General features: G+C 35.3%; 1 protein-coding gene across 2 annotated transcripts in view; it reads right to left on the minus strand.

Annotated features, from left to right (window-relative positions):
- Window positions 1-1,229: 1,229 nt before the first annotated feature.
- Window positions 1,230-19,919, minus strand: part of rho-5 (rhomboid-5) — a 579,824-nt gene continuing 561,134 nt past the window's right edge. The window contains exons 12-17 of one of the 2 annotated variants that reach the window (XM_069829535.1): window positions 19,157-19,175; window positions 15,874-15,962; window positions 13,981-14,236; window positions 10,133-10,233; window positions 8,398-8,551; window positions 1,230-2,104 (exon numbers count right to left, since the gene is read on the minus strand). In XM_069829535.1, the coding sequence (XP_069685636.1) occupies window positions 1,670-2,104; window positions 8,398-8,551; window positions 10,133-10,233; window positions 13,981-14,236; window positions 15,874-15,962; window positions 19,157-19,175 (1,054 nt within the window). In that variant the 3' untranslated portion in view covers window positions 1,230-1,669. The remainder of the gene's footprint in view (window positions 2,105-8,397; window positions 8,552-10,132; window positions 10,234-13,980; window positions 14,237-15,873; window positions 15,963-19,156; window positions 19,176-19,919) is intronic. The other variant, XM_069829536.1, reaches the window with a different exon arrangement.

Consider the following 19,919-nt stretch of genomic DNA (forward strand, 5'->3'; position numbering starts at 1 on the left):
TTAACAATATTAGTTAAAACCGCTGTTTTAAGATTAATCTGTGCCAATTTTAATGTATGGTAATAAAATTATTAAAATTTTATTATGAGGTTAAGCTAATTTCATGGAACATATTTTTATATGCAAAACAGTTCTATCCCACCACACTTATCTCATGCAAGAATGTTTATAAGAATTTAAAATATATGATTTAATTTGGTTGAAGATAAAGATGGTAAAGGACTGCACATATTATTACTATTTGAATTTCATGAACGCCATCTTAAGAAGCTTCTTATAAAGAATTTAACTTAACGTGTCTTCAAGGAGAGACATGAATAATTTGAATTCATTTAAAGTGTTAACCAATAATATATTTTTATTTTGCTCATGATGTACCAACATAAAAATTATCTCTTCTCTGAAAGAAAAATACCGGTAACAAAAGAGTTACCGGTACTCCTACCAAAATATATGGAATATAATTATATTTTTTAGATACTGAATAAAGAACTAACAAATAATTAACTGATCTAACACTGCATTAGTTTAATATAATACAGACTTCCTTAAGTGCACTGATCGTCATAAGAAAATTTATTTTTAACATTGTCTGAAATAATGACCAATGACGTAAGTCATATGCTGCATTGTGCAGTGGCAACTCTGCATTCCATGCAAGTGTCTGCTTTTCTGGCGTCCTTATTCTTCCTAGATACATAACTCACAGACAAACTGTAAACCTGACATAGAGAATACTAACACAAGTGTAACGCTGCTTTACACACACGACCCAAGACTCAAAACCGGATATATTTAGCTGGCCAACATTCTATGTATGGTACGGCACCAGAAAAAAATTGGTACCTTGATGATTACGTTAAGTATCTTTGTTTGTGAATAATTTGTTTTGTTATATTATTTTGATGTAACTGTCCAAGCACTTCTGCGGATTGTTTTATGTCAGAAATATGTACAGTACCGGCTTTGTATTAATTACGAGGGAGTGAAGGGGGGGGGGTGGTTTTAAGGAAATAAAATGGGATCACATCTACAATATTCTTGTAGCAGTTAACAATGATAATTGTCCTCCCTTTCTTTTTTTCTTTTTTTGTGTTTTCAAAGGAAACTAAACATTAAATAAAAAACATTTGCATTTTACATGGTTAATGCTGACAAGTTTCCACTGACCATTCCTCTTATCGCACGATGAAATTCGAAGGAAAACAGACATGTATGTATTTACAGTATTTTTTTTTGTTTAAGTTTCAGCTGTCATTTATTTTTTTCTCGCATTCGAGTGGAGCTCAGTGATTATTGGTCCACAAAACAAATTTATATACAACTGTTGCAGAGAATACGATGACCATCCATTACGAATCTTGACGAAAAACTGACACATACGTAGTCTCTTTATTTAAAAAAATTACGTGTATTTAAATTTTCAGTTTGTGGTCCATATCCACAGTTGCGTGGTGTCCATACGAAGTACGAATGGTACGTGGGAGATCCTTTTAAACAGGTCCCATTTCCAGTGCAGCCAGAGCTTGACAGGGCTCACAGATCTTGCTCGAACCGGTTTCATCCGACCGACCATCACTGTTCGAGAGAGACTGCAGACATCCACCGTCGCTGCAAACGCATCAAAGTTTATCGCACATACGGTTCCAGCCAACCGTACCCACTTTCGTCATACCACGGGCTCTTCCCTCTTGAAATTGATATTTTGACTGGCACAGAAATCCCGCGTGAGTGGGAGGCAGTTGAAGATGTTGCAGACTTCGCAGTCGTACACGGGTATCACGTAGAAAAGAATGACCAAGGCTGCAAAGAGGAACAAGGACGAGAGGAGGCACACCCAGATGAGGGCAATCTTCTTGTGGCGGTCATACGGGCCGAAGGATACGTACGGCATCAGGGCATAGGACAGAAGGAAACCAAAAATGAAACCGAACAGATGGGCGTAGTTGTCCACCCACGGGAGCAGACCAAATAGGAGTAGCACCAGAGTGATGGCTATGAGCTTCAGTAACGCTTGGTTCGGGTGCTTCAGCATGGGCCACACGTTTAGCACCTCCACGATGAGGCAGGCTAGCAGCCCGAACTGCGCCCCAGCTGGACCCACCTGTCAACAACAACGTCACATTTTAAACACCAACATTTTCTCTCTGCAATCTTTATTTTGCATTAAAGTGTCTATTCATACAAGATTTTCGGCCTAATGCCTTATCTTATGTTCTTAAACGTTCATGTAGCAAATGTTTTCGTCTTACTCTAAGGTGTCTTTAGGTTAATCTTGCAGTGTAGGCTTTCACGGCTGGAGTCTATAGATCTAGATTCATTTTCCGGGCTAAGAGGCCGTGGTCTATTGGTTGGTTTTATACCAGACGTTTCGTCTGCAACTGCGGCAGACATCTTCAGTGGAGTGGTATCCGAGGTCACAAGACTCTTCTCGGCGTACCTGAGGCAACTGATCCTGTGGCTCGAAAATCGAAAAATCGAAAGAGAATTGGGAGGACAAATTTAAAAGGTACGCAAAACGCGTCCTTACAAGGGGTTGGGGGCTGTGCAAAACTAAATATGTGAGCTCCAAGCCTGTTGGCTACTAGTCTCACTCCGGGTTACGCTGTTCCACTGAAGGAACTCTAGAAAATTTTGAAGGGGAAGCCGAAATGGGACGTAACCTCTTAGGTACCACATACGCGAGGGGGACTGAGATTTGATCAAGTGATCACGGAACGGGAAGAGGAAGAGCCGGCTGGTGTTTGCCGTTAGGATGGCAAGACGCTGTCATCTGTTGTTCGATGACAAAGCATGTGAAGGCCGTCGGAAGAAGTGCCGTGAAATCTAAATCTGCAATTTGACAGGTGCGGGCGTATTTATAGTGTGACTCGCGGGCCGAGGCCTGTTGTCGCTGCGGTCCGCGCCGCTTTGTTCACTGCTCCCGTTCTGGGTTCCGTCCTTTTGTTCTAGTGGCTTCTTATCTGTTCTGTTTAGGACCGGGTACCAACACTTGTTTAGCTTTACGTCTTCTTCCTTGCGATTAAAGTTGTTGTTATGTTTATATATTTCGATCGCTTCTCTATGTAGACAGGGGAAGAAGTGCGTCGTCATGCCATGTATCGACAGCACTCATGGCCAATGGCTACTCAAGGCCGGAGATTAAAGAGAGCCATGCGCCCCAGAGTAACACCGTCGATGCGGTCACAGGAACGAGCGACTAAGAAGGGCACGGTCTTCCTACCGTATTTAAGGAATGTGACGGACCGTATCAGTAGGGTGCTGAAGCGTCATGAAGTGGAAACGACCTTCCTGCCGACCAAGCAAATCCGAAGCATGCTGAGGTCATCCAAGGACAAACGAGATAAGCTGCTGTCTGCCGGAGTTTACAGGATTCCGTGTTCATGTGGGAAGGTCTACATCGGTACTACACAGCGGAGCGTCAGGACGAGACTGACAGAACATAATAGGAATTGCCGCCTAGGTCAGATCGACAAATCGGCAGTGGCAGCACATGCCTATGAAGAGGGCGATCACAACATAAGATTCAAGGACATGGACATCTTGAGCATGACGAAGCACTTCTTCCCCCGTCTACATAGAGAAGCGATCGAAATATATAAACATAACAACAACTTTAATCGCAAGGAAGAAGGCGTAAAGCTAAACAAGTGTTGGTACCCGGTCCTAAACAGAACAGATAAGAAGCCACTACAACAAAAGGACGGAACCCAGAACGGGAGCAGCGAAGAAAGCGGCGCGGTCCGCAGCGACAACAGGCCTCGGCCCGCGAGTCGCACTATAAATACGCCCGCACAACCAGCCACAGGATCAGTTGCCTCAGGTACGCCGAGAAGAGTCTTGCGACCTCGGATACCACTCCACTGAAGATGTCTGCCGCAGTTGCAGACGAAACTTCTGGTATAAAACCAACCAATAGACCACGGCCTCTCAGCCTGGAAAATGAATCTAGATCTATCTTTAGGTTATAATAAAATATTACTATTCACATAATTAAAACATTTAAAAGAGTTAAAATGATCTAGAAGTTAAAAATATAAATTTACATTCCTATAATCAACATTTTACAATCAATATTACTAGTGGCTTGTGCAGCAAATGCTGCAAACTAAGTTCATTAGACGTTCAAATAAACATTTTTCAGATTTATTTTCAATGAAGAATATTAGACAGTCTGAAAGTTATTTACTTCCATAATAAGGAAACATACTCCCTCAGAATGTTTTTTTTTTATGCCAAATACTTTTTCTTGAACCTATAAACCTTCAGTTTTTTAGTTTGAACGCGAAAACGCAAGTAACAATGTCAGGACGATCAGTCGGTTTTTCATATGGGAGTAAAGCAGTAGCTATTTCAGATCATTGCGCATTGTAGGTGAAAGTTAAAAAAAAAAAAAAAAAAAGTCAGGTTTGCTATGCTTTCGAACAATAGACATAGCATCTTGGTACAGCTGCTGCATGTTTCGTAAACTACCTTGAAATGTAGAGGATAAAATCATTTTATCCTGCTACGAGATCTTGCTGAAATGATCGGGAGATTACAAAAATATCTTGTAGGCCTCATATTTTATCAGTAAGTAATACCTTTTGGTTTTTCCTTAGGAACTCTAATTTTTGCGCTCTCTCGAGCCAATACTGAAGAGAATCACGCATATAAATCGACACCACACCACCATTAAATATATGAAAAAGACCCAACCCCACTTGATTAATAACTACAAAAATATTTGATTTTTAATAACAATATTATCGTCTTATGTAAGTTTTATAGTTTTCAATAACATATACTATATCGCCGCCACTCAATAAATTATATAAATCAAGATCTAATTTAAGATATTCTCTACATCTACTTATATAACCCCAAAACGTTTCACTTTCATATCATCAATATAGCATTAATGTGTATAATTAATGAAAAATAGTCACATCATGGCATTAACTATAATAATATTTCACTTCTAATGGTAATAATGTCATCAAACCACCTCAAGTTTGTAGTTTTTAATATCCAATACACAGCTGTACTCAGAAAATTACACACCACAGAATCAGACCTGTAAATTAATTTTACAGTCTTGAAATTTTTAATAACCAATTTAATTTGAGCTCTAAATATGTCAGTATTCTTGGAGATCATGGCCTTCGTGTATACTGTAGTGTGTGTTTTGTTTTATTCTGAAATGCAATTAGTGACGACAGATGGATTTTAGAAAATAGGAAAATTATGTTGAAAAATTGACATTTCACTGAAAACTACTATTTTTCTGAAAAAATTTGGGTTCCAAGCTTCAAAATGAGGGGTCATTTATTAAAATCCGTTCAGTCGTTTTCCCGTAATTTCCATTACCAGTTCAAATTATATATATAGATTTTATAATAAATAGTTATTTATGAATAGGCAATCTCTTATTTATACGTGGTACAGTCATTAAGTTCTGACGCTGACGCCTGAAGGGTAGGCACCCACAAGAATCTGGATGTCTCAGAAGATGCCGCGTGATACGGCGTACACTTAAACAGATCGACATCCTCCCTCAATATAGTCGCCGTTGGCCGCTATGCACGTCTGCCAACGTAGGTGTAGCTGCTGGAAGCACCGCTGAAAAATGTTGGCAGGAAGATGCCGTACGGCTTCTCTTGTGGCAGTCATGACCTTTTCGGCCGCATAAAAATTACGCCTTCGTAGGATTGATTTCATGAGGGGAAAGAGAAAAAAAAATCGCATGGTGCGAGATCAGGTGAGTACGGAGGATGTTGCAAAACAGCGACCTGTTGCCTTGCAAGTTCCTCTTGGACAAGGATGGAGCAATGTGCAGGGGCGTTGTCGTGTAGCAACAGCCAATTCTTCCTATGCCAAAGCTCAGGACGCTTGCGACGAATTGAATTGCTTAAACGGCCAAGAATCTCTTTGTAGAGGATCTTGTCTACAGTTGCACCTTGTGGGATGAATTCTATGTGAACAATTCCATTTGAATAAAAAAAACTATTAAAGCATCACCTTGCCTTTTGACCTGTCTTGTTGCGGATTTTTCTGTCGTAGAAATAATGGCGTTTTCCAGGTGGCGGATTGTCGCTTCAGGTGCGGATCGTAAAGGAAACACCATGTTTCGTCTCCAGTTATGATCGGTTATAGCAGTTTCGCCTAATTTCTGACAGAACGTGACGTTTGCCCGTTGCTCAAACTGCAACATACTCGAGTTCCGACGCTCGCATTCAAATCACCGTCACAACAAAGACCGTAGTTCTGCTTACAGTGCATACACTCAACTGTCTCTTGTTGGGTCGAGAGACTAACTGACAAGGTATCATACCATGGCGCCACCTATGCGCTATAGTGCACCACAACGCCACTATGCGCTCAGTATTAGAACTTAATGACTGTACCACGTATTACTGTGATGTACCGAAGTACATATGATATTTCCGTGCAGGAATTCTGCATTACCATGTGATGAAGAATGGGTAGAATGGAGAAAAATTATCTCCGGCACCCAAATTGTAAGAGTCTTTACACTTCGAACCTGGCGAAATGTGGTGAAAAAAAAAGTGTGAGAAAACAGCTTGTAAAATGTGCATGGAATGAAAATTCAAGGGTGCAGCCATTTATATATTGCGCAAATTTTATGCTTTCGAATGCCACAGAGCATGAAACTTGCTCAACATATAAATAAGAACTAGAATCCGGTGTGGCTTAGTGAATAAAGCGTCAGCACATAGAGCTGAAAACCCAGGTTTGGAGTTTTCTCTCAATTCATTTCCCTGGGTACCTTTCGGTGCTGGAGTCCAGGTCTCATTTTGCTGACATTATAACCTTCAGCTCATTCAGACACTAGGTAACCATAGTGTCATTCAATAACCAATTAAGAAAAAATACTAATCCATACTTACAAAATACAAAGTTGAGTAAGGCGCAAGTAAGACAATTATTATTTTTTATTTAAAAATAAAGAAGCAGGGCGCTCCCAAGTTGCAGAAAAAAGTACTGGGGCGGCGCCCTGGTGTGCCCTCGCATGACTACACCCCTGAATTATTGTGTATTAATTGTAAATTATTGTGTGTAATTAAGTTACCACTGCCACCGGGTGTTTGCCCACTTGCAGTGTAAATAAATATACATATGAGATTTTAATTCCCAGTTGAAAAAAAAAAGGGTCTATTTTGTATTTACCGGTACACAAACTGATAAGGCATGTCTTTGTAAAATCTTACACAGGATAAGAAGACGAATAAGTTTATATCATACTGACCTCCTAAATCGGCAATTTGAAGTAAGTCTGTATTGTATTGTATTGTATTGTATTGTATTGTATTGTATTTATTAACATTCCGTGGTATTCATACATGCTTACAGCTAGAATATGGAACAAGTCAAAAAACTTAATACTATTATAAAGTCTTAATTTATAGTCACAGTCTAGATGAAATATATACAGACGAGATTTACAATATAGTCCACTAGTACAACACAAAGTTTTAGTATCAGTTTCACGAAGTGTTATTGAATGTCATGAATTCACCTACAGAATAGAAGGCGTGAGAAATTAGGTACCGGTACTTCTTTAATTTGGCCCTAAATAATTTTATGTTTTGAGTTTCATTTTTTATATTGATAGGGAGGCTATTAAAAATTTTTACTGCCATATAACGAACTCCTTTTTGATAGCACGATAGACTTGCCAATGGAATATGAAAGTCATTTTTTTATGTGTATTTATGCTATGAACTGTTGAATTATTTACAAAGTTTTCACGATTACATATGAGGAAGATTATTAATGAAAAGATATACTGACAAGCCATGGGCATTATTTATAGTTTTTTGAAAATAGTCCTACACGATTCCCAAGCTTTGGCACCTACTATTACTCTAATTACTCTTTTTTTGTAATAGAAATATACTGTTACTATCTGTGGAATTTCCCCAGAATATTATTCCAAAACTCAATACCGAGTGAAAGTATGCAAAGTATATTGTTTTTAAGGTATTGATATTTAGGGCCTACTATCTTTTGCATAGATCTAATAGCAAAACAAGCTGAATTTAGTTTGGGGGTAATTTCTTTAATATGATTTTTCCAATTTAACACATTATCGATTTTTAAGCCAAGAAATTTGGTTGTTTTTGTTTCTAATAAGGATCTATTATTAATTATTGCGCTAGAAATTTGCGACGTTGAATTTGGACAGCATTTAAATTGAATTATGTTAGTTTTGTTACAATTTAATACTAATTTATTGACTGAGAACCAGTCGCAATATAAAATGTAAAGAATTTTATCAATTTAAAGTTCCTTCAGTTACCTTCCATCAGTCTCACAGTTGTTCTTTAGGGTGTAACAAGACATTCGGACTAGTTTGTAGGTTATATTAGTATTTTAAACTTGAGAATCACTTACATCAGCACGATAGGGTACAAAAATGGAACTGGCAAGATTGCCAGCCACTCCTGATCCCATGTAGATGATAGCAATTCTTAATGGCCCAGTCAGTTTCTCGAGGTCTCTCATCAGGAAGTACTGTATAACCAATGTGATAAGCAACTGGAAAATTCTGCAACATAAAATTAAACAAGTTATTCATAAAATGCTTATGGAATTAAGTACCATACTATAGGGGTCATTTCATGTCAACTGGTCTTGTAGTTAAAAAAAATATATTTTCAATAAAAAGTGGATATTTCTGTATGTCAAAATATGCAACATAGTCCAGGAGACATGGATATATAACATTTTAAAATAAAAATCTACATGTTATCATAAACAGCACAGTTAAACTTTGTTAATTGATTGGTATTATTTCAATCGTGGTTTCGTTGGCTATAGTGGGAGTTCATGGATCTGGCCAAAGAAGGAAGATGTATCTATGGAGAAAGTTTCTGTCATAATTAATTGATTAGGTAGCAGACTTACTCGTGTTAATTATATAAGATTTGTGCGGCTTACAGCTGTTTCAGTGCTTCACGCACCATCTTCAGAACCTACTAGATCTCGGCGTCATCTCGAACTTCTCTGCCTGTTATGTGGGTGTGTTTGATTGTTGAAAGGTGTTAAAGAGTGGAGTCAAATAGTGTGTGTGTACTGAAATTGATCTGTGTGTTGAGAATTTGATCTGGGTGTGTTTTAGTGTGTTTGTATATTTCGTATTGTTCTAGTGTGTTGAGTTTTTGGTTCTTGGGTTGTATGTTTAGGATTTCCATGTCCGCATTTATGTTATTGTATGTATGGTTAGCATTGGTTATGTGATCGGCGTATGTAGATGTATTGTGTCCTCTGGTTATTGCTTTAATGTGTTCTTTGTATCGTGTTTGAAATGATCTGCCTGTCTGTCCTATGTAGAACTTATCGCAACTATTACATGTGAGTTTGTATACACCTGTGTGGTCGTATTTATTTGTTTGTGTTTTTTGTGTGTTGAGATGACTTTGTAGTGTGTTTTCTGTTCTGTATGTTATGTTGTATTTCTGCTTTCTGAATGAAGATGCAATCTTATGTGTGGTTTTGTTTTCATATGTTAGTGTGATGTATTTCTTGTATTCTTGTGTTTGTGTTGTGTTTTGCGTGTTTTTGTGTTTGTGTCATAGTTAAAAAAGTGAAACATCCAAAAGTTATAAATAAGCGTGAACAGTTTGTTTTTGTTTGAAAATGATTAATTTTCACAGTAAACTCAAACATTGAAACTCTGTGATTGCATTTGATTCCGTTTGTATCTTTAATTAGTTGTATTTTCAGATGTTTGGAGAAAATAATAATAAAATAGCCTAATTGAAATTTCATATTTTAACTATTTTGACATGCCCATAATATCACAACTGTAACTGTTATAAATATTCTGTATGTCCTTGGTCAAACGCAAATCTAAGTTTAAACTTTATAAAAAAATATATACCCAACATTCTTCTCTGTAAAACACGGTTATAATATACAATGTACGTATTTAAGTCGTTGCAGATTTAAGTAATGTGAATGAATATAGAATTGATGATAGAGACTGGATTAATCTTGCACAGGATAGGGACCGATGGCGGGCTTATGTGAGGGCGGCAATGAACCTTCGGGTTCCTTAAAAGCCATTTGTAAGTAAGTAAGTAAGTAAGTAAGAATGAATATAGAATAATAATAAACATTTTCTCACCCAGCATGAAGGAACAGCGAAGTCCATAGTCGATAGAACTGGTCAGGGACTTCAGGTGAATAGAAAGGAATCATCCCACAGACATCATCCAGACAAGATACCTGAATAGAATTACATAATTAATTACTTTTTGCTGTATTTGATTAATTACAAACATCCTAACCAATATGTTCATCAAGCATCAAATACTTTTTTAATACATGTTTATCTTATTTGAATAAGCAAAGACATAAGAACACATTCTAATAGCTCATAAAACGAATTAAATTAACAGATTTGAATATTAGAGCAAAATTACAAAATAAATACTGTACATAAACTGTATAGAATACTGTCCACACAAAATTATTTTCCTAGCATGTATACTATAAATAAACAACAAAATAAATAGCACATCTTAGTCACGAAAAAATACTGGTACCGGTATTAGCACATTTTTTTACGCTTTAAGTCTAGTAAAAAACTTCCATTGTCAAAAACACTACAGATACAGTCATACTGTTAACTGAGGAATGTATGTGTTCTTTTCAACAAGAAGTTAATTCTATTTCAAAATAATCTTTGCTTTGTTTCCACCACTATTCACAATCTCTTAATCTCAATGGAACTGTGATGATGTAGACCATTACAATAACTAAAAGACATATATGAATGGGATATAAGGTAAGAATCAGTTAATTCGTATATAAACTGAAGCTTTATGACTGTTATAAAAAGAATAATAATCAAATTATTTAAACCTAATTTGTTCCGAAAATAAAAGGTAGATACATATAAACACTTTTAAAGTTATGGTTTCGAACAAAATTATGTATTACAAGGAATATCTTCCACTAACATTAACACAATCATTTAATTTAATAAAAAAATTATTACATCAATTACATATCTTATAGGACTTTAACAGAAAACCTGAATAAATACAGTGCATACTTTATGTTAAATCACGTAATACTGCATTTTATAATGTTCTATCTTCGTAGTGTATCCAGCTATTTGCTGACAACACGTGTTCCACTATGTTTCACTATGAATTTCCTCTTCTTACAAATGATGGGTAAAAAGCACGATGCTGGCTGTATATTTCAGCAGCCACATTCCAAAGATGAGATGTATTCAGTATGTATTGGAGAGAATTATCCAATGTTACAGGGATTGCAGATTTTAGATTAGTTCTATGGATGTTTGTGACAGGGCAGTTTAAGAGGATATGTTCCAAATCTTCTTCAATATTGTTGCGCCAGCAACAACTACTAGAGTCAACAAGATTAAAGCGGTGAAGATACTTCTGAGTGATAATATGGCCTGTCCTGGCTCTTGCTAAGAAAGTTTGTATGTGTCTGGGAATGTTGCTGTAAAAGGGTTATTGTCAAACACAGGAAGGAGACCCATTAATTGCCCATATTGAGGACTTAATGGAACTGGCCTGAACAATAACCTAGTGTCCAATCCCTATCTTCTCGTGGTGCAGGTGTTACCATTTTGCTTATGTAAAATGAACTAATGGGATGGGCTACCCACCAAACAGCACTGGTCAGCTTGGTGGGCTTATGACCGAGACTGATCCTTTCTCTTTCCTAGTATCAGCCTCCCTTTTCTTTCCTTTTGCTCTTTCCTATCCAGCTTCCCTTGGCTAACTCTTGTTCTTTTCGACTCTGATGGTATTAGAGCATTCGAGGCCTAGGAGATCATTTCCTCTATATCTATCAATACTCAATAAACTCTCGTAGGTACCCACCTAGTGATAGTGAGGTAGCTTCAATCCTTTAGATGGAGTTAATAAATAATCAAGAGGTACCTACATAAGCTGTAAAAACATCTACTACAGCCCCACTCTTTTTCACTAACATTTTATAATGTTGTCTCTTAGAGTTTGGTATTTCTCAGCTTGTGGTATTTGAGTGTAGCCTATCAACTGAAAAATATAAGTGAAAGGAGTAATGGTTTGCAGGACTTCTACCTGAGAACTCCTAGATCTTATCACAGCTAATTCCCTCATTGAACTGATACATTAAAATTCGAACCCCCAACTCTTGTTCAATACAAGTCCCACCCTGAGGTTAAAATTATTATTAGAAAGATGTCTCTCATGTATCTTCCCATATTCAGTAGGTCTACCAGTAGTTTGTCGAAAATAGCGCTAACATGCTTTCCTTACATGCCTTTAATTTGGACAGATAGTAGGTCTGTAGTACATGTACAGTTTGTTTGGTGAATTGCTATATTTGTGATCTGTTTTGAACTGTGATGTGTAAAGTGTTGCAATGCCTCCGATTAAATGTTTGAGAAGAGATCTTGTGGCACAGTGGACAAACTTGGCAAAATTGCCTACCGCAATACACAAAACTGTATTTGATAGTATTAAATAGTGATCGACAGTATAAATGAAGATAGTTGAAGATCAAACAACCGAAGCTCTACTATAAAGCTTAGAAATATTAAAAAAGATAATCTGATAGCTGCTTAAGTATTTATTGCTCCAAAGTAATTGTACTATATTGAAAATATCAGAGGCGCCATATTTCAGTTTTTCCTTGAGAAAGGGATTAAATGTTTTAGAGAAGAAGTTGCATGGCATACTTCCTCCTTATTTCCTCTGAAATGAACCATTTTCCACTTTTTTATCTGTCCCTATCAGAATGTTTGCTTGTCAGTTATTAATTTTTTAAATCCTAAACTTGCTTTCCTTCCCTACCTTCTAGATGAAACCTCTGAGAATTTGAATAGGCCTATTACATTAAGAGCCTCGTAAAAACCTACCCAGTCATGTGGCTTGCGTGATAAGATCATGCAATCTAACGTTTTTTGTCAGCTGAGTGCATTGGAGTGAGCACTGCCTCAATGCTTGGTGATAGTCAATTTTGTAATAATCTTTTATTTAAGCTTTAATTTATCAATCTCACAGTTAGTATATGATAAGCTATTTATAAAACGAGCGCAAGCGAGTTTCATAATTTTCATACCAGCGTCTTAATTATCATTATAGGCAAGTTTCATACGACTTTTTATGCTCGACCATATTTCTAACTTGAAATTATTCATAAGTATTCGTGTTATGGTTATGTAAGTGAGGAGCGGAACTGACCTGAATTGTGAGATGTGCGCAGACGCGAAAGTATTGATATTTTCCGAGGCACGAACGTCATTGACCTGGATATAATCTAGAGAATAACATGAACATTAGGCTTGATATAACCTGGAAATTGATTTAGAATTGAAAAACGAGATGACAAATTGAATTTATTTGAATATTATTTACAATTAACGCTAATTATTATAGTAACAGAACATAACCTTCTGCGAAAGTATTGGATTTCCAGCCTCCATGACTTTTCGCCGATTGTCTTTCGATTGCATATCCGAGAATAATCGATACTTGCGGTTTTATAATGGTACAATGGTGATTTCTCATTGGCTGAACAACTGAATTATAATGAATAGGTGTACTTTAATGAGGTGCATTAAAGGTCTACTATCAGGTGTATAATTACTACATTTCGGTATGGTCGAGCATAAACAAACATACTCGCGTCTTAATTACTACCTTTATAGGCTCGTTGCATAATGTACTATTTTGTATTTACCTATCTGCTGTGGAGATATGACAATGTCCGCAGTCTGAGGGGGAGTTCCGACAAGAGATCATTAACAATTCCCTTGTAAGTGTGTAAAAATTAATAATGAGAATTTAGGACTTAAGGATACTTGACTTCAAATAAATCACTTTGAAATATGAACATTTTCAAAATTTACAACGAAGACAAAAACAACACAAAATCAGGGTGTGTTGCACACAAAAAATATACATTTAGGTAATGCAGAATAGTAATGAACGTTTCTGAACAAACCTGAGAACAAAGAGAAGCCTCTTCATGAAAGTAGCCCCTAACAAAGTCGCAGTACTCCTTGGTTGTAATGCGACACATGCCGTGGATGCCGATACAGCAAGGGTGACCAATCACTTCGCACACCATGTGCTCTGCCATTTTGTCTTTATAGCGGAAGCGCTGCTGTGAGATGGAATTGGTCTTCCGACAAATTGGCCACTTGGTGATGTCGTCAGGCCACTCATAAGGTGCAATTGAGGCAGGCGCTTCACAGAACCTTGAAAAGATGACAATTTTTGTTACGAACGAGTAAATAAAATGTAAATATTTTAGTATATAGTAATTAGTGTTGTGGGATTTAGTCGATTAATCTAATAGATTAATTTTGAAATGAGTCTCCAAAAATTAACACCAGATGCCTCTGATGTTTGAAAAGAAGGATCATGCTGGAGTTCACATAGTTCTAACTGCAGTTCCTCAGGCTGGCACTTTACTTTGCATTTCATGGCATTGTTGAAGGGTTCCACCTGTGATCGAAATACTTCAAAATCTTGAAATCTACTAAAATGTGGTCTTCAATAAACTCAACATACTTCTTAAAACTAACTTTTTCTTCTTCATACAGGAAAAGTGGCATAAATTATCTGCCTTCAACATTTGCTGAAATAGATTTAACTTCTTTCTGAAAGGATCTACAAATGCTATCATTACAAAAATTGTCTGGGTCTTCCCTTGCAATTGTAAATTAAGTGTATTTAAATGCTGACTAAGTACATTATGATTGTCAGCTACATTCTAACTTTACGCATGGAGTTAATAAAGGAACAAATCATACATTTTTATTTGCAGACCGGATGAAACTTACTCACGGGCCGACATTTGGCCATCACTGGTCTGGAGTATGAAGAATCCCATCACTAGAATCTACACTCATTATCAATGACTACAGGACGCAATAAACGGACTATGAATTGTTGTTTTCAGTTTTCTTGCAAAATGCCAATATATGTAAAATTCATTGTAAATAGTTGTTACTCTCAATCATTTTGTAATTCATTGTAATCTTTAATTTTAGTTATTGTGTATAGTTTTAGTATACTGTTACTAATTTATAATTTTAAGATTTAGAAGCATATTGACAACTAATAAATAAATAAATAAATAAATGGAAAAATGAAAATAAAAAAAAAATGAAGACTATGCGCTCATGTTAGAAGGAACTAGAATAGGGTTGTCCAACTTGAAGTTAGTTAAGGTCCTTATTTTATCCCTAGACAGAGTGCGGGCCACATACGTAAAAATTAGACTCATGAAGTATCAACAATAGTTCTTTTTTTTTTTAGGTACCGGTACTACTCTTAAACAGAAAATCCATTTCGCTTTTACTAAGTTATTTCGTTTAATTTATGATTAATTGCTTTGAATTGTTTAATCTAATCCATATTTTGTAATTTTTTTCTCTCATACAAAGGAGGGATCCGAAGGCTTCCACTCCTATTCTGTGAATTATTGGATAATCGAAAAGCTGTGCTATTGTACAAGTACAGCATGGCACACCGTGAAGTTAACCTGGGCTATGGTATGGATGATAGTGATCTGTGAATTAATGATGGCGAAATGAGCCACTTTCACTAGAAATTAGCTATTATATTTTATGAGCATTATTCGAGGATAAATTGACTTGTGGATACTGGATATGAATAAGCTTCACTCGACAGTTCAGGAAAAATCACTGGACACAGACAAACAGATACCGTACCGATACTACCCATAGAGAGAGAATACACGAAGTCAACTTTTTCTGTATTTTGTGGACTAACTTTAACGCTATTTTCTGGTATCTGTAGGAATTATGTAAAAAATTCCACTGTTAGTCATTATATAATGGCAGTTATTTAAAGCTTTGAAACTTACTTGGGGTCAAGTCCACAAACCGATCCAGATATTCTCCCCCCAGGCCCCGAATCTCCAGCCGACCATTTTTTCCATGTAGATATTGTTTTCTGCAAGAAAGAGATAGTCATATGAAAATCACATCTACAGACATAACATGCAGGAGTTTTCTAAATCAGTTACCTGTCATTAAAAAAATTACAACTTCACAGTAAATAGGTATCTACCTGTGTATTATACACAAAAACACATCTATACACAAAACTTAAGCCATACTGCACAGTTGGTGACAATGAATGAAAAAATTTGTAACATATTTCTAGAGTTATTCAATAATTAACTCATTATCCTACAATATTGTATTCGGTAATAAACTTATCACAGGCTTGTATTACGAAGTATTATGCATGAATTTGTGCTTATATAATTATCTATAAGTACAATGAATACTAGTATCAGTATTTATGTTTCGAAATATAGCAAGATTTTGCTGCTAAAATGTAGAAAATTCACTAAATGGGGAAGGGACTATCTATATTCTATTTTCAGATAGGAAAATGAGATGACAGCTATTTCATATTTACAATTTTAAACGAAGATACAAATGTACTTTTAATTACTTTATAATTTTCATTCACATGTGCTGTAAGTTTCTCTTGAGTTTTATTTTAGAACGTGCATATTGACAACATTCCTCTTAATTACTCTAAAATGAATCAGTTACTTGTTTGAAATTAATTCTGTTTATAAAAATCTGAACTAAGTCCATTTACATGAAATGTTGAACTATAAATGAACTATTGTTCTGAGCACTTTTTTGAACTGTTCAATCTTGTTAAATGTAATTTTTAATTTAAGATTTGAAAGATAGCTACACTGATTTATGTTATTACTTTTCATTGTTATCAAAATTTATCAGAATACTTGTATGTGCGTATATAAAATTGTATTCCTCGTTATTTTTATGCTTTGTTTTTGTGCTCTGCCTACAATGGCAGAAGTGTTAAATAAATTAACAATAACATTTTTATTTACGTTTAGTGTAGATCTGGAAAAATAGGTAACAGTCCTCTCATAAACCTCCTGGCTTATAAGTTCAACGTATTAGCACTGAGCCACCATGGTGGTCAAAATAATATTCATTAACCAGTATTATGTAATAACAAAGTGAGTGTTCAAATTCAAAACTTACACTAAACTATTTTGGGATCGGAAAAGTCTGAAATACAAATGGCCTACTTATGCAATTAATATACCGGTAATGTTTTATTCTAAAGAAAATGTATGCCCAAGCAGCTATACTACAATGATATGTATTGGTCGAGGGACAAGAGTCTTCATATTTTGTTTACTAATCAGATATTGGTTACATATGAAACAGAAACAAAATACCGGTACATCTTTTTAGATGTATAATTAAAATACTACTATTGCTACATTCATAATGACAACAATTACAACATGCAGATTATATGATAAGAAAATAATTATACTGGAGACCAAAGAATATTATTTAAAAAATAAATAAATAAAAATAACTCCTTGTTCTGTTTCAAGTTATGTATAATTTACCGGTACCCTTATTTTGAATTTTGTAAACTAATCTCCTGAATGAGACAAAAATAGACAATTTAAAAATCTTTTTACAGGCAGTTGAAGGACACTATAAAAATGTAGGCTTAACTATGAAATGACCAAATGTTTCGAGTTGAAATACTCTCTATTAGAACCACAGATACATACAAGACACATAACTACCGTACCATTAACAAGAATAATATACGTAATTAAGAGTTTAAAACAAAAGTTATAATGAAAATAAAATATCAGTCCAGCTTAAAATAGAGCATTGTACATACTTCTGGCACATACTGACACATAACATCACAAAATTTATGTACTGTACTATGAAGTTTATTTGCAATCATGCGATACAAACATAACACTGTTAATATAAGTTGTGCAGCACGAAATGCATAATCAGACAATATAAACACTCCTTACTAATCAATAAATATGAATATATCTTTGCATGGTTTGTAACAATTCATGCACAGCACCTGTTAAGTTAATAGCCAAGAAGTTATTCTGTAAATGCATGTAAACTTAGATACCGGTACACAGTACCTAATCATATGTTCACTAGACAGGTAGGATTAATGCAAAATGTATAGAAGGACATACTTTCATATCACATTCAACTTGTTTCTATTTTCGTTATTAGTGGTGTAGGGTTAGGGTATTAAAATCATTACTTCTTTCTTATGATCAGTCCTAATATTTTTTCCTAAGCTTTTGGGTTATGTTTTTTTTTTGTACGAATCTTAAAATATCGGATTGGAAAAATTAATTTAATGAAAATTCGTAGTGAAACATTATGCAGTGTAATGTACTGTGGAAGAAGAAGAAAAAGAAGAAGAAGATTAACAAAATTAATAAAAGTATAACGTCATAGCCAATTAATCTATATGACATTCCATTCTCTTTCTTTTAATAACATGCATAATGAAGTTGTACAGTGTTTATAATTTCAGTATTGCAAAATTCCTCTTATCAGTATGTTACCCATGCTTTACCTTCATTATCTTGAAATAAAAAAACATCATTTTATCTTCGATTTTGTCTACGAACTGTCATACATGCATTATGCTGAGCAAAACTGAACCACGGTAATGAAGTCTTGAATTTTCATTATATGTGCACATCCAATAAATTGAAGTTATCAAGAGACATATTACCAAAATTTGTGCTCTTATAACATGAAGACATTTAAGATCATGTATATACCTGTATATACATAAAGAATTACATTTCTATGCTCTGATTTTTGTATTAAATGAGAGATATATGGATAGATCACAGAGGAAATTACATGTTTTATAAAAATGCACCCAAGACGACGAAGATATTGCTCCTGTGAAGAAAGAATCTACATTTATCAAATATGTTGCCAACCACATATTAGCACTAATTTTATTATGCAGCAACCTTAGAAGTTTCTACAGTACAATGCCAGGAAAACTTTAAGACCAAAGGCACATGAAATAAAGAAACATTAAAGGTCAAAGGACACTTCGAACGTACAAAAACATGCACACGGTTTCTTATAATTCTGACTAAATTTCAGTACGTGTGAAAGTCAAACAAGGATCAGCCAATTCAACGAAAGGAATGGAAGGCAGGGTAATCAGAAAAAAATAAACGACAATGCAATCTGCAGCCTGCGAAATGCTGCTTCAATCAGGCACTAACAAGAGTCATTCAGTCACAGGCAAGCATTACAGGACCAGGAGATAAAACATACCGTTGGTCTTAGTCCCCGCACCAGTTGGTTGGAAGAGAACAGAAAATTATATTATACATATGCTTACACCTTAAGAACATTAACAGATAAAGGTATTTTCAATTCAGTCACATACATTATGAACTAATTAAAAATAATCTGAAGGTAACAACGAACTGAAATCAATTAAAATATCTTTAAAGAAATTCTATCCTGAACAAAATATAACCATATAAGAAAGTTAAAATTAAGACTGCTTAATTACAAGGTAACTTATAATTATTTACTGTAATTATTTATTATTTAACTTATAATTATTTACTGTAATTAATGGTACCGGTACCTTGTTAGAATAGTTAATCTAGAAATCTCTTAAACTATATAGACTATGGTATTCACTTCTATACTATTGTAGGGCTAACCAGAATTGGCAGGATAGGAAAGCCCTTCACCACCTTTTTTCGCCATCTCTACCCCAATAAATGTTACTCTCCCCATTTTTTCTCTTTCACTACTGGTACATTTGTATCCAATGAAGGTTACTTTCCCCACTTCTCCGTGTTTAACATTTCTGCACCTGTATCAAGTTAAATATTTAGGCATTATTATTGACCAACATTTAAAATGGGACAAGCATATCTCCTTCCTGTGTAACAGATTGCGTAAATCAATCCACAAATTTTCCATTCTACGCTCTTATTTACCTGTTTATGTTCTGCGTACTGTGTACTTAGCTCTGTTTCAATAAATAATTCAGTATGGTATTTTAGGTTGGGGAGGAATG

Source organism: Periplaneta americana, chromosome 6 (genome assembly GCF_040183065.1).
Source record: "Periplaneta americana isolate PAMFEO1 chromosome 6, P.americana_PAMFEO1_priV1, whole genome shotgun sequence".
In the NCBI taxonomy this organism is placed as follows: domain Eukaryota; kingdom Metazoa; phylum Arthropoda; class Insecta; order Blattodea; family Blattidae; genus Periplaneta; species Periplaneta americana.